The 15,858-nt window shown below is 39.3% G+C and overlaps 1 protein-coding gene across 1 annotated transcript in view; it reads left to right on the top strand.

The window, feature by feature from the left end:
• Window positions 1–700: 700 nt before the first annotated feature.
• hk2 (hexokinase 2) overlaps window positions 701–15,858 on the top strand; it is a 59,982-nt gene continuing 44,824 nt past the window's right edge. The window contains exon 1 of the mRNA XM_021606334.3: window positions 701–1,050. Coding sequence (XP_021462009.1) covers window positions 988–1,050 — 63 coding nt within the window. The 5' untranslated portion in view covers window positions 701–987. The remainder of the gene's footprint in view (window positions 1,051–15,858) is intronic.

The raw sequence follows: 15,858 nt of genomic DNA, 5'->3' as shown, positions 1-15,858 counted from the left end.
TTGAAATATAACTGACTCCAACCCTCATCCTCTGAGACAGTAGCCTACTATTGTTCTAATAGAGAAGAATCCTCAGATCACTGTAATGCCTAGTCATTCAGCATCATGGAACGTGCAGATGTGAACCAGGGTCCTGAGATCTTGTCAGTATGAGTTCAGTTGTTACTTGTTGCAGAAAATGACTGACCTTGACTTGGTGCATATAATACATCAAACACACACACCTGAATGGGCTACATAATTGAATGTGGCACCTGAATGGGCTACAGCATGTGCTAAATTGGATATATTGCTACATTGTTGTTGAAATAATTCTCTCCTCCCTGTCAATTTCCTGCCTTAAATTGTATTCTTCCCCCCATACAGTTTTTCTTCCTATGATCAGATTTTTTTCCTTCTTCTGTCAGTTCATGAATGTAAGAATTGTGAATTGTCAGTCATTACAGGAACATCATGTCAATAGATGGAACTGCTCCCTGAAATCAGTTTAATCTGTATTACAAACCAAACTCACTCCTGTTTTATATAAATACGATTATAGATGTATCTCTATGAATAAGATATTCTAATTTTATATGTATATATATATATATATATATATATATATATATATATATATAAAAAGTTAAAGTTGATCTGAGAGATCAAATATGTAAGGACATCTTGTGTTTAATTATAGTATTCATCATTATGATAATTTGCTTATCGTTAGACAAGAAGAGAAGCCCCACCTTCCTCGTGGCCAATCGCCAGCAATGACGCGAAGAATATTAAGAATTACTTGTTCGAAGTAGGTGGAAGTTATCGATGTGACTTCTGCAGCCTTCATCTCTATAAAGTTGTCATTACGAAGGCCAGATAAGATTTTGTTCGACGTTATGATTAGTTGCCGACAACTTTAACGAACAAGCCATATAAGAAATAATTACATTGACATAGCTAGCTAACTAACTAACTAAGAGGTAGAGAAGGACATTTACAACGACGATGATAGCCTCTCATCTTCTGGCTTACTACTTCACGGAGCTCCACCATGACAAAGTTCAACAAGTAAGTGCATAGAAAACATATCTACATGTCTTTGCTCTTTTTATGTTATAAAGTGACATATTTTCCAAGTGATATTGGCCGTTGACCGGTTAGCTAGCACTCGAAAGAAGAGGCTAGGTTACTTGAAGTACGCCACACGTGTCGTGTGATGACTCGGATCATATTGGCATTGCGTCAGTGGAGCGTCTAGCTAGTTTCCATTGTGTCGAATTTCCTCTAAGGAGTGGTAGTTAATTAGTTTTCTTTTCCGTCAAATGCCCTACAATGTCTATCCAAACGAACTAAATTAAAGTTGAAGACACTGACAAGATATGCCCAAGTATTATTCACTTTTACTGACTTGTTTAAAATGCAATAATTGCGCATCTTCTTGTTTCCGCATTTCAATGCAATGCCAGAGCGAGAGCCATCGGCCCTGTCCATGGATGGGCAGGGATTCCAAGAAATAACAGCACTGACCTAGCAATGTTTTGAGAAATAGACGGTTGGCATATCGGTTTAGCTTGGCTGATCCTGAAACGTAAGACTCTCTACATCACTGACCTAAACAGGACTATCAACATAATTAGACAGGATGCATGCACACTTATCTTTACATCAGTAGTAGGATAAATGGTTGTGAAAATGAGCCTATCATGAAGTGCTTCTACGTAGGTCCAGCCTGGTCTCATAGACTAGACGTAACATGGTAAACGTAAATCCAGAAAAGATTAGTATATGTTACATTTGGTATGGTTAAATAAGACAGATTGTTACTTATTAAGTAGGTTGGTTGGTCGGTCGGAGTGTGAGTAAGAAACTCATCACGGACAACATTTGCATTTGAGCTAATTAACAACTTTTCAACTACTTACTACTTTTTAGATCCTTTGCAACTACTTAGCATGTTAGCTAACCATAACCTTTTTAGTGAACCCTTCTCCTAGCCCTAACCTTAATCCTTTTAGCTAGTCCTAACCCTTTAACCTAACTCCTAAACTTAACCCTAACCCCTAGCTTGGTTAACGTTAGTCAGTTAGCTAGTATTCCAAACATTTATGGTTTCCAAATTCATAACATATTGTACGTTTTGTTTATTATACATATACACACGCAAATTGTAATTAATAACATATCATACAAAATGGGTGATGGACATCCACAAATTAATACATACCATATGAAACGTAACATATACTAATTGCTGGATCGAATCTTCGAACTGACAAGGTAAAAATGTGTCGTTTTGTCCCTGAGCAAGGCAGCTAACCCACTGTGCGCCAACGACGTTGGGTTAAATGCGGGAGACTCATTTCAGATGAAGGTATTCAGTTGTACAACTGACTAGGTATCCTCCTTTGCCTAAAAGTAATGTCTTGGGTTTACGTACAGAATATTACAAAATGCTTTGAGACCAGGTTGGTAACTTATCTTTTGTTCACCCTTCTCCATCTCACTCACCTTAGGTTTAGGTTCACTACCCCACACACACACACCCTCTTAGCTGTGCTGCATATGTGGCAAGGGCAGCATCTATGAGAGCTTTGTGTTGCTTGTAGCAGGACAGGGCCATTTTGTGTGAAATCTAATATTATGGGTCGCATACACGTGTTTAGCAGATGTTTTTGCGGGTGTAGCAAAATGCTTATGTTCCTAGCTCCAACAGTGCAGTAATATCTAACAATACATTTAAAGAATGGAATTAAAAAATATAGGAATATTAGGATGAGCAATGTTGTAGTCTGGAGTATAAATAGAGTTGAAGTTGGAAGTTTACATACACCTTAGCCAAATACATTTAAACTTGAGGTCGACCAATTATGTTTTTTTCAACGCCGATTCCAAATATCGGCGGACCAAAAAAACGCAGATACCGATCAATCGGGCAATTTTTTAAAATTTTTTTTATTTTATTTTTTTTATTTGATTTGTAATGACATTTACAACAATACTGAATTAACCCTTATTTTAATTTAGTACATCAATAAAATCAGTTTAGCCTCAAATAAAATGAAACCTGTTCAATTTGGTTTAAATAATGCAAAAACAAAGTGTTGGAGAAGAAAGTAAAAGTGCAATATGTGCCATGTAAAAAACTAACGTTTAAGTTCCTTGCTCAGAACATGAGAACAAATGAAAGCTGGTGGTTCCTTTTAACAGGAGTCTTCAATATTCCCAGGTAAGACATTTTAGGTTGTAGTTATTATAGGACAATTTCTCTATACGATTTGTATTCCATATACCTTTGACTATTGTATGTTCTTATAGGCACTTTAGTATTGCCAGTGTAACAGTATAGCTTCCATCCCTCTCCTCGCCGCTACCTGGGCTCGAACCAGGAACACATCTACAACAGCCACCCTCGAAGCAGCGTTACCCATGCAGAGCAAGGGAAACAACCACTCCAAGTCTCAGAGGGAGTGACGTTTGAAACGGTATTAGCGCGCACCCCGCTAACTAGCGAGCCATTTAAAATCGGTTACACCAGCCTAATCTCGGGAGTTGATAGGCTTCAAGTCATAAACAGCTCAATGCTTGAAGCATTGCTAAGAGCTGCTGGCAAAACACAAGAAAGTGCTGTTTGAATGAATGCTTACGAGCCTGCTGGTGCCTACCATCTCTGTCAGACTGCTCTATCAAATAATTTACTTAATTATAACATAATAACACACAGAAATACGAGCCTTAGGTCATTAATATGGTCGAATCCGGAAACTATCACCTCGAAAACAAAACGTTTATTCTTTCAGTGAAATACGGAACCGTTACGTATTTTATCTAACGGGTGGCATCCCAAAGTCTAAATATTGCTGTTACATTGCACAACCTTCAATGTTGTGTCATAATTACGTAAAATTTTGGCAAATTAGTTCGCAATGAGCCAGCCGGCCCAAACTGTTGCATATACCCTGACTGTGCGTGCAATGAACGCAAGAGAAGTGACACAATTTCACCTGGTTAATATTGCCTGCTAACCTGGATTTCTTTTAGCTAAATATGCAGGTTTAAAAATATATACTTCTGTGTATTGATTTTAAGAAAGGCATGGATGTTTATGGTTAGGTACACGTTGGAGCAACGACAGTCCTTTTTCGCGAATGCGCACCGCATCGATTAAATGCAACGCAGGACACGCTAGATAAACTAGTAATATCATCAACCATGTGTAGTTAAAACTAGTGATTGTTTTTCATAAGATAAGTTTAATGCTAGCTAGCAACATACCTTGGCTTCTTACTGCATTCGCGTAACAGGCAGGCTCCTCGTCAGGCTGGTGGTTAGAGCATTGGACTAGTTAACCGTAAGGTTGCAAGATTGAATCCCTGAGCTGACAAGATAGAAATCTGTCGTTCTGCCCCTGAACAAGGCAGTTAACCCACCGTTCCTAGGCCGTCATTGATAATAAGAATGTGTTCCTGACTGACTTGCCTCGTTTAAGAAAGTTGTAAATAAATAAATCGGCATCCAATAATACCGATTTCCGATTGTTATGAAAACTTGAAATCGGCCCTAATTAATCGGCCATTCCGATTAATCGGCCGACCTCTACTGTCAACTTAGTGTATGTAAACTTCTGACCCACTGGAATTGTGAAACAGTGAAATAATATGTCTGTAAACAATTGTTGGAAAAATGACTTGTGTCATGCACAAAGTAGATGTCCTAACCGACTTGCCAAAACTATAGTTTGTTAATTAACAAGAAATTTGTGGAGTGGTTGAAAAACTATTTTTAATGACTCCAACCTAAGTGTATGTGAACTTTTGTCTTCAACTATGTGTATGTATGTGATTTATAGACATGCACCGAATGTGGATAGAATATATAGTATAGCTGAAGAATAAGTGGATAGAATCGTATATGTACAGCAATAGATTAATAGATGGCCTTGACTAGAATACAGTATACTATTAGATTGCCTGTAGATTTTCATGTCTATCTGTAATTGAGTATTGACTTGGCTGGAATGCTCTTGAAAAAGAGATTTCAAATCTCAATTAGCCCTTCCTGGTTAAATAAAGGTTAAGAAGAAATGTGTAAAACAGTATGTAAATGTTATTAGTGACCAGTGTTCCATGTCAATGTACTAGAGTAGAGTTCGACCGATTAATCGGAATGGCCGATTTAATTAGGGCCGATTTCAAGTTTTCATAACAATCGGAAATCGCTATTATTGGCCACCGATTTGCCGTTTAAAATTATTATTAATATATTTTTTTATACCTTTATTTAACTAGGCAAGTCAGTTAAGAACACATTCTTATTTTCAATGACGGCCTAGGAATGGTGGGTTAACTGCCTTGTTCAGGGGCAGAATGACAGATTTTCACCTTGTCAGCTCGGGGGATCCAATCTTGCAACCTTACAGTGAACTAGTCCAACGCAATAACGACCTGCCTCTCTCTCGTTGCACTCCACAAGGATACTTTTTTTTTAAACCAGGAAGGGCTCATTGAGATTAAAATCTCTTTTTCAAGAGTGCCCTGGCCAAGATAGGCAGCACCAAGTCATTACAAAAAAAATTACAGACAGACAACATGAAAAACTACAAGTAATCTAGTAAAAACCATTGAATTCACAAGAGTATAAAACAGCAAATTAAAAACATTGACAGGTCTGGGAATCCGCCTCAAAATCCTTCATCAGTGACTTAAAAACACCAATCGGGACAAGTTCTTCCAGTTTAAAAGTATTTTGTAAGGTGGTCCAAGACGATGGCGCATAGTGCATAAAAGCCCTTTTACCAAATTCAGTTCGGACATTTGGAATGAAGAGAGTACCCACCACATTTCTGAACAATAAAAATGCACAAATATAAAGGTAGTAAACCCAAAGTGGTTTTGTAAATAAAAGTATACCAGTGACTGAGCCTACGAGTGACTAGAGAAGGCCAGCCAACCCTGGTATACAAAGGGTTTTGCAGTTTAAAATAATTATCAAAGTGGCATGGTAGTGTCATTTGATCTCAAACACTGAGCGGAAGCATTCATATATAAAAAAAAATGGTAAGTTGTTGAATATGCAATTTAAAAGAGGTCGTCATCAATTCAAATTCCAAGATATTTGAGGTTACAACCTCAATCTCCTTGCCCTGACAGGTAGTAATAGGTGAACGGTTCAGAGGTCTATTTCTTGCATTAGAAAACACCATTAGTTTAGTTTTGTCAGTATTGAGGATAAGCCTTAATTGACACAAGGCATGTTGAACAGTATAAAAAGCAGTTTGCATGTTCTGGAAAGCTTTTGTAAGAGACGAGGCACAACAGTAAATAACAGTATCATCAGCATAAAAATGAAGTTGTGCATTTATATAAATAGTGAATGAGAGGACCAAGTACAGCGCCTTGGGGCACACCATTCAAGACAGACAATTTAACAGACATAAGCCCATCAAATTGAGTGCACTGAGGTCTACCAGACAGATAGTTAGCAAACCATGCAACTGCATGCTCCGAAAGACCTACACTTGACAATCTCTGCCTTAGCATAGCATGATCAACTGTATCAAAAGCCTTAAAGAGATCAATAAAAAGTGAGACAGTGCTGTTTTTTTGTCAATGGCTTCAGTCATATCATTTAAAACCTTCATGGCTGCTGCAGTAATTGTGCTATGCTTCTTCCTGAAGCCCGATTGGTACATTGATAAAATAGTTAGTAAATAAAAACTCTTTTATTCTCTTCACTTACAAGGGTTTCAAGTATTTACACCAGGGGTGACAGCTTTGAGATTGGCCTATAATTATTTAAATGAGTTGGATCTCCCCCTTTTAAAAGTGGTAGGACAAATGCTGATTTCCATTTGGAATTTCATTACATTACAGGGTTAGATTGAACAGAGATGACCTGTTACGCGAATGCAGTAAGCCAAGGAAAGTTGCTAGCTAGCATTAAACGTATCTTTATAAAAAACAATGAATCATAATCACTAGTTAACTACACATGGTTGATGATATTACTAGATATTATCTAGCGTGTCCTGTGTTGCATATAATCTGACAGAGCATACAAGTATCTGACTGAGCGGTGGTAGGCAGAAGCAGGTGCGTAAACATGAATTCAAACAGCACTTTTGTGTGTTTTGCCAGCAGCTCTTCGTTGTGCGTCAAGCATTGCGCTGTTTATGACTTCAAGCTTATCAACTCCCGAGATGAGGCTGGTGTAACCGAAGTGAAATGGCTAGCTAGTTAGCGCGCGCTAATAGCGTTTCAAACGTCACTCGCTCTGAGGCTTCTAGTAGTTGTTCCCCTTGCTCTGCATGGGTAAAGCTGCTTCGATGATGGCTGTTGTCGTTGTGTTGCTGGTTCGAGCCCAGGGAGGAGCGAGGAGAGGGACGGAAGCTATACTGTTACACTGGCAATACTAAAGTGCCTTTAAGAACATCCAATAGTCAAAGGTATATGAAATACAAATGGTATAGAGAGGAATAGTCCAATGATTCCTATAATAACTACAACCTAAAACTTCTTACCTGGGAATATTGAAGACTCATGTTAAAAGGAACCACCAGCTTTCATATGTTCTCATGTTCTGAGCAAGGAACTGAAACGTTAGCTTTCTTACATAGCACATATTGCACTTTTACTTTCTTCTCCAACACTTTGTTTTTGCATTATTTAAACCAAATTGAACATGTTTCATTATTTACTTGAGGCTAAATTGATGTATTATATTAAGTTAAAATAAGTGTTCATTCAGTATTGTTGTAATTGTCATTATTACAATATATTTTTTTTAATCGGCCGATTAATCGGTTTTGGCTTTTTTTGGTCCCCCAATAATCGGTATCGGCGTTGAAAAATCATAATCGGTCGACCTCTACAATGTACAATAGCTAGCTAGTGACAGTGACTAAGTTCAGGGCTGGGTACAAGGTGGAGGCCGGCTAGTGATGGTTATTTTAGTCTGATGGCCTTGAGATCCCAGCATTAATGCACCTGTACTGACCTCACTGTTGAGTCTTCTTCACCACACTGTCTGTGTGGGTGGACCATTTCAGATTGTCAGTGATGTGTACGCAGAAGAACTTGAAGCTTTTCACCTTCTCCACCGTGGGCCCATCGATGTGGATGGGGTGTGCTCTCTCTGCTGTCCCCTGAAGTCCACGGTCAGCTCCTTTGTTTTGTTAACGTTGAGGGAGAGGTTATTTCCCTGCCACCACTCTGCCAGGGCTCTCGTCTCCTCCCTGTTGGCTCTCTCGTTGTTTGTATTGCACCAGTCCAGACAAACTCACCAGCTGTGAGTTTGACTTGTAAAGTCTGTAATGTGTGGCCACAGACTATACTACTAGCATCAGACTTAAAACATTTTACATTAGGTCAATAAATGTCACATATTTATCCTTTTTGATCTGCCTGCTCTGTCAATGGCTGCTACATTTGGGTTTTTCACCCTTCTGATCCTTTCTCTCTAGGCTAGTCTGCTTTAACCTTCTTATGCCCTGACAAAATTGATTCCTTTCCATAGCAGCGGGAAGTTGGGGTTCTGAAGGTGCTGCAGCGCTCACTGATATATTGAAATAATTTTGCCCAAATTATACAATTACTTCTGTCTGAACTCTGACTGAATTTGGGCAGCACTCAAACCAAATAGCAAACAACTTGTGTTGCGGTCATAAGAATATAATCCATAGAAGGATTTTGGAACCTCTCACCTTGGAAATTTGACTGGTAAACTCATGGGTTTGCTCAAAATGGCTGCCAGTCCTGAATTTAATTTCTCTTTGCGGTGTCAGTGAATAGCAACATTTTAGCCCCTACAGGATTTGCTGATCACATTTTGTTTTTGCAAAATCAACAATTCCCTGCATATTATGCGAGTGCTTGCAAATTTGACAATCACTGCATTATTTCTGCATAAAACAGTAAAATAATTTCACAATATCTCATGATACTGACCCATCACCCCAGTACAAAAAGAGGACTCGCAATTTCAACTAATCAGTGCACATTTTCCACATTATATGGTTCAATTAAGCCACACGTCTACAAAATGTTTCCCTCGTCAGCGCATTTCCGCTACAAATTGCACAAAATTCTTGCATATTGCCATGCAAAGCATTTCCGCTACAAATTGCACAAAATTCTTGCATATTGCCATGCAAAATGTGAGGATTTGCGCAGCAAAATCTAAAATTTTGCCCACCAATATCACAAAAATCATGGAGGGACTAAAGTGCCTTTCACAAATTTAAAAATACTATCTTGGGAAATGTGTTTGCAAAGCAAATGCCTACTGCTGAAAAGAGAAATCTAATCTCAGTCAATAGAAACAAAACAACAATTTTTTTCTTCTCGCAACTGATGAACAGCACTGTTTTAGTAGCTCAGGCCTGTCTTGGAGACGATCACCAGGTATGGTGAGAAGCTTAGCATGAATATGCGTAGCCTATCTATCTTCATCGGTTTAGTCAGTGCCGCTGGAAAGTTGATTTAGTAGCTTATTATTTATATACACACACACACACACACACACACACAGTACCAGTCAAAAGTTTGGACACCTACTCATTCAAGGGTTTCACGATTTTTTACATTGTAGAATAATAGTAAAGACATTAGAACTATGAAATAGCACACGGAATCATGTAGTAACCAAAAAAGTGTTAAACAAATCAAAATATATTTTAGATTCTTCAAAGTAGCCTTAAGCTTTGCACACCTTTGCATTCTCTCAACCAGCTTCACCTGGAATGCTTCTCCAACAGTCTTGAAGGAGTTCCCACATATGCTGAGCGCTTATTGGCTGCTTTTCCTTCACTCTGTGGACCAACTCATCCCAAACCATCTCAATTGGGTTGCGGTCGGGTGATTGTGGAGGCCAGGTCATCTGATGCAGCACTCCATCACTCTTCTTGGTCAAATAGCCCTTACATAGCCTGGATGTATTTTGGGTCATTGTCCTGTTGATTCACAAACGATAGTCCCACTAAGCGCAAACCAGATGGGATGGCGTATTGCTGCAAAATGCTGTGGTAGCCATGCTGGTTAAGTGTCTATAGAAGTCTATAGAAGGCCAGTTTTATTGCTTCTTTAATCAGTACAACCGTTTTCAGCTGTGCTAACATAATTGCAAAAGGGTTTTCTGTTGATCAATTAGCCTTTTTAAAATAATAACTTGGATTAACTAGTACAACATGCCTTTGGAACACAGGAGTGATGGTTGCTGATAATGGGCCTCTGTACGCCTATGTAGATATTCCATAAACAATCTGCCATTTCCAGCTACAATAGTCATTTACAACATTAATAATGTCTACACTGCATTTCTGATCAATTTGATATTTTAATGGACACAAAACTTGCTTTTCTTTCAACAACAAGAACATTTCTAAGTCACCCTAATCTTTTGAACTGTAGTGTATATTAATGTGGACACCATTTGAAATGAGTGGTTTCAGCTATTTCAGCCATACCTGTTGCTGACAGGTGTATAAAATCGACAGTAGAAATCGTGTATAAAATCGACAGTAGAATGGCCTTACTGAAGAGCTCAGTGACTTTCAACGTGGCACCGTCATAGGATGCCACATTTCAATCAAGTGAGTGAGTCAAGTCAAATTTGAGTCAAATTTATACCCTGCTAGAGCTGCCCCGGTTAAATCACACATGTAAGATACTCAATTAAAGGTACACTTGTTGTGAATCCAGCCAACATGTCAGATTTTAAAAATGCTTTTCGGCGAAAGCATAAGAAGCTATTATCTGATAGCCTGCACCATCTGCACCATCAGTAAACAAAGGAGTTAGCATATTTCAACCCTGCAGGCGCTACACAAAACGCTGAAATAATATATAAAACATGCATTACCTTTGACGAGCTTCTTTTGTTGATCCAATATGCCCCATAAACATCACAATTGGTCCTTTTTTTCGATTAATTCCGTCCATACATATCCAAAATGTCCATTTATAAAGCGCGTTTGATCCAGAAAAAAGCAGCTTACAAAAAACTACAAAATATTTCAAAAGTTGCCTATAAACTTTGCCAAAATATTTCAAACTACTTTTGTAATACAACTTTAGGTATTTTTAAACGTTAATAATTGATCAAATTGTAGACGGGGCAATCTGTGTTCAATACAGGAAAGAAAACAAACCAGCGCCACTTTTCACGTCTTGCGCAACTCACAAAAGTGTACCCAGTTCCGAGTTGGCCTACTACTTCATTGCACAAAGGAATAACCTCAACCAAATTCCAAAGACTGGTGACATCCAGTGGAAGCGGTAGGAACTGAAAACAGGTCCCCCCCCAAAAAATAAAAAAATTCTGAACAGTTAGTCCTCGGGGTTTTGCCTGCTACCTAAGTTACGTTATACTCACAGACATGATTCAAACAGTTTTAGAAACTTCAGAGTGTTTTCTATCCAAATATATGAATAATATGCATATCTTATATTCTTGGCATGAGTAGCAGGAAGTTGAAATTGGGCACGCTATTTATCCAAAAGTGAAAATTCTGCCCCCTAGCCCCAAGAGGTTATTAATGGTAAGTGCTGTTATTGTGAAAACTAAATGTCTACGAGCAACAACGGCTCAGCCGCAAAGGGGTAGGCCACAGAAGCGCACAGAACGGGACCAAAGAGTGCTGTAGCTTTGAAAATTTGTCTCCTCATTTGCAACACTCATTACTGAGTTCCAAACTGCCTCTGGAAGCAATGTCAGCACAATAACTGTTTGTTGGGAGCATCATGAAATTGATTTTTATGGCCGAGCAGTCGCACACAAGCCTAAGATCACCATGCGCAATGCCAAGCATCGGCTCGAGTGGCGTAAAGCTCGCCGCCCTTGGCCTCTGGAGCAGTGGAAACGTGTTCTTTGCCGTGATGAATCACTCTTCAGTTGAACGGACGAATCTCAGTTTGGTGGATGCCAGGAGAACGCAACCTGCCCGAATGCGTAGTGTCAACTGTAAAGTTTGGTGTAGGAGGAATAATGGTCTGGGGCTGTTTTTCATGGTTCTGGCTAGGCCCCTTAGTCCCAGTGAAGGGAAATCTTAACGCTACAATATACAATAACATTCTCGACAATAATGTGCTTTCCTGTTTCAGCATGACAATGTCCCCCTGTGCACAAAGCGACGTCCAAACACAAATGGCTTGTCGAGATTGATGTAGAAGAACTTGACTGGCCTGCACAGAGCCCTGACCTCAACACCATCAAACACCTTTGGGATGAATTGGAATGCCGAACACCATGCCTAACATCAGTGCCCAACCTCACTAATGCGCTTGTATTTGAATGGAAGTAAGTCCCCGCAGTAATGTTCCAACATCTAGTGGAAAGCCTTCCCAGCAGAGTGGAGGCTGTTATAGCAGAAGGGGGAGGGGGGGGGGGAGAGAACTCTATTAATGCCCATGATTTTGGAATGAGATGTTCGACGAGCAGGTGTCCACGTACTTTTGGTCTTGTATGTGTTATCTCTACTCCTAATATTCAATAAGTGGTATTTTATTGCCGTTTTTATTATGTTTGACAGTGTCAGAGTAGTTTCTGTAATTTGTGTAGTATTAAAAAATATACTGAGAATGTGTCATGTAGGCCTTAATAATGTAAAATGTAAGACCTTCCATTAACTCAGCATCTTCTCGTGGCTATGGGAGTGTCATAATGTCTCGACCATTCTTCCCTCGCTACTCTCCCCCTTCTTCCTCTACCCCTCCCTTTCCGGTGAGGTTCTGCTTTCTAAGTCCATCTCCAGTTTCAGATTGAATGTTGTACGGTCAGTCTGTTCCAGGTTGCTGCTGGAACGTTGTGTCCTGTCTGTATCAGATATTTATTAATCAGTCTTTTTGCTAGCCAGGACCTTCAGGCCAAGGTGACTTAAGGGGATGTGTCCCAAATGCCACCCTATTCCCTATGTCGTGCACTACTTTTGACTAGAGCCTTCTGGTCAAACGTTGTGTGTGTTACATACATGCATACATACATACATACATACATACATACATACATACATACATATGTATACATACATACATACATACAGTGCCATTCGGAACTCGGCCACTGTACCAGGGTCTTACCTTACTTAGTGGTGCCGGGGCCACATGATTGTGCAAGACAGCAGTCTACCACTTTTATCAATGATATCAGCATGTATAGGCTATGTTGCAGTTTGGAGGCTTTTACTGTAGATCTCCTAGGTCTAGCCATTGAGACAAATACAATAAAGCCATAATGTTTGGTTTGTGGTTTGCTAGACCTTTTCACTCGTCTCATGTTCCCCCTTCCTCCAGTCACGTGCTCCTTGCTGCCGGACACGTTTTGCAAGTCAGTGAGGTTCCTGGTATTTAGAGTAGTGTGGTTGGGCCATGTGTGAAATCAGCTGCTTGTACAGTACTTATGGCTGCTGCCTAGCAGAGCCATTCAGTTCCTGGAGTTGGAGCCAACCAGTAATGCAGGGGGTGGGGTTAGTTAGCCCTGGGGAAATGTGACTTCCAGTACAATAACATTTTATCCGAGGTTTGAGTTGAGGCCTACAGAGGTAGTCAGATTTGGCTTTGACAGTGAAATGGGTCAAGGACTATTGTAGACGACATGCCTAACAAATAAGATAGATAATAATGATTTTCCATTGTGTTGTCTCTCTGTTGACTGCTTGTCTAATGTCACCCAGACTGTGGAAACAATCACTCTGTTCAGATTTGGAACCATTACTATTATCATGACAAAGCGGGCATTACCACATGACTGTTGGCATTTCAGCCAGGGGAGATTGTAGTATGATAAGATGTAATGCCACTGTCCCTACTGGCTCTGGACCATAGCTACACACACACACACACCAGGGTTTCCGTTAAGAAAATGTGGCGCCGAACAACGTGACCGGGAAGATTTTAATTTACCGGCCATTTGATAAATTTACCAGACCCATATGCATTGGGTGTGTAACCCATTAGGGCATCCACCCACTGTGCTCAGAATGACAGGAATCACATTTTAGATTATGGTAATTCATCTGAACAGAGCATGCAACTCCTGTAATGAAGCAGCCAAAAATAAATCATTTTCGAAACATTTGCCAAAATGTAATTTGCGGGAAATATATGTGACAGATTCAATTCTCTGTTAGGAACTTAAAGGGTGAATCTAAAGATGCAACCACTAGGATGGGTCGCTAATATGACTAGGATTGTGCTTTTGGCTTCTGGTCAAGGAAAGAAAGTTGATATGAAAACCAATAGAACAGGAGAGAAATGGCATAGCAGCAGGTTCAATAGGCTAGGGAAGTACATTTGAAATACATTAGCCAAAATTATATAATTACTCCTGTTAATACAGAATGAAATCATTCAAGATAATTCACCAGAAAGCATGACTTAGTCAAAGAAGAATTGAGGATCATTATCTTCTTTAAAAAAAGGATTGTGGATTGTTTCAAATCACAAGCTCGAAGACCTATGTCTATTCGGGCAGCTGGAGTGGCAATGGGCCTAGCGGTTTTGAGCTGCAGCTGTCAGTGAAAAACATAATGTGTCTTGGGTATAATTTGAAAATGTTGACATGAAGGGGAGAGGTGTGTGGCGACGCTATTGGCTGGCTCAGTAGTGATGACTGCGATTTTTGTTTGTCAGCTTGATGTATTTTTACTTCGTTGACAATAGAGGTGATAGGCCTGCTTCATTTGTCTATAGGCTATGAGTTCCATGCGCTCATTTCTTAAGCCACCAATAAATCAGTGTATCAATGTGTCCATATGGCAGAAGCTGGTGCTCGCAACAGTTGAATTTAACTTTTTAGAATGTTATAATTTTAATTCAGATTTTTGTTTAACCGTGTAACAATGATTTTGAGAAACTACAATTGTATTATTGAAATTAAACTGTTCCACGCTTCAATTTCCAGTTGAGAAATAAAATTATATATTTTTAATCATGCACTAAGATATTTAAACATGAAATTGCATTTAGAATTGTTGGGCAGTGAATGGGCTTAGCAACCAACCATTCTCTGCTGCCATTGACTGGAACAAATTGCAAAAATCACTGAAGTTGGAGACTTGTATCCCTCTCACTAACTTCAAGCACGGCTGTCAGAGCAGCTTAACGATCACTGCAGCTGCACACAACCCATCTGTAAATAGCCCATCCAACAAACTACCAAATCTCATTCCCATATATATATTTTTTTTTCTGCTGTTTTGCACAGTAGTATTTCTACTTGCACATCCTCATCTGCACATCTATCACTCCAGTGTTAATTATTTCCCAACTATGACCTATTTATTGCCTCACCTCCTTACTTCATTTGCAAACACTGTATACAGGTTTTCTATTGTGTTTATTGACTGTACGTTTGTTTATTCCATGTGTAACTCTGGTGTTGTGTTTGTCGCACTGCTTTGCTTTATCTTGGCCAGGTCACAGTTGTAAATGAGAACTTGAGAACTATTTCTGGACTTATGAGAACTTGAGAACTGTTTCTGGACAAAATAACCAGGAGGGGAAAAAAACATTGCAAAATAATGCTTTTCATTCATTGCAGGAAATGCATTTGACCATCATGCTTTTATTATTTTATTTCACCTTTATTTAACCAGGTAGGATATTTAACAATGGATGGCCTACCTTGTGAAATAAAAGCATGACGGTCAAATGTATTTCCTGCAATGAATGAAAAGCATTATTTTGCAATGGGACTTTTTTTTGTCCTGGTTATTTTGTCCAGAAACAGTTTAATCAGCTAACGGAAATCCTGACACACACTCACAGTAATTGTACACAACATTAACATTAGGCCAACTTCAGTGGTAAAGCGACAAAATGGAGACACAAGCTTATAACCACGTAAGAAAATATCTAGGCCTAAGCAAACAGATGATGGTTCCTT

Source organism: Oncorhynchus mykiss, chromosome 6 (assembly GCF_057628025.1).
Source record: "Oncorhynchus mykiss isolate SJ-2025 chromosome 6, ASM5762802v1, whole genome shotgun sequence".
In the NCBI taxonomy this organism is placed as follows: Eukaryota; Metazoa; Chordata; class Actinopteri; order Salmoniformes; family Salmonidae; genus Oncorhynchus; species Oncorhynchus mykiss.
The sequence above is the reverse complement of the archived record's forward strand: the minus strand, read 5'-3'. Positions and strand labels throughout refer to the sequence as shown.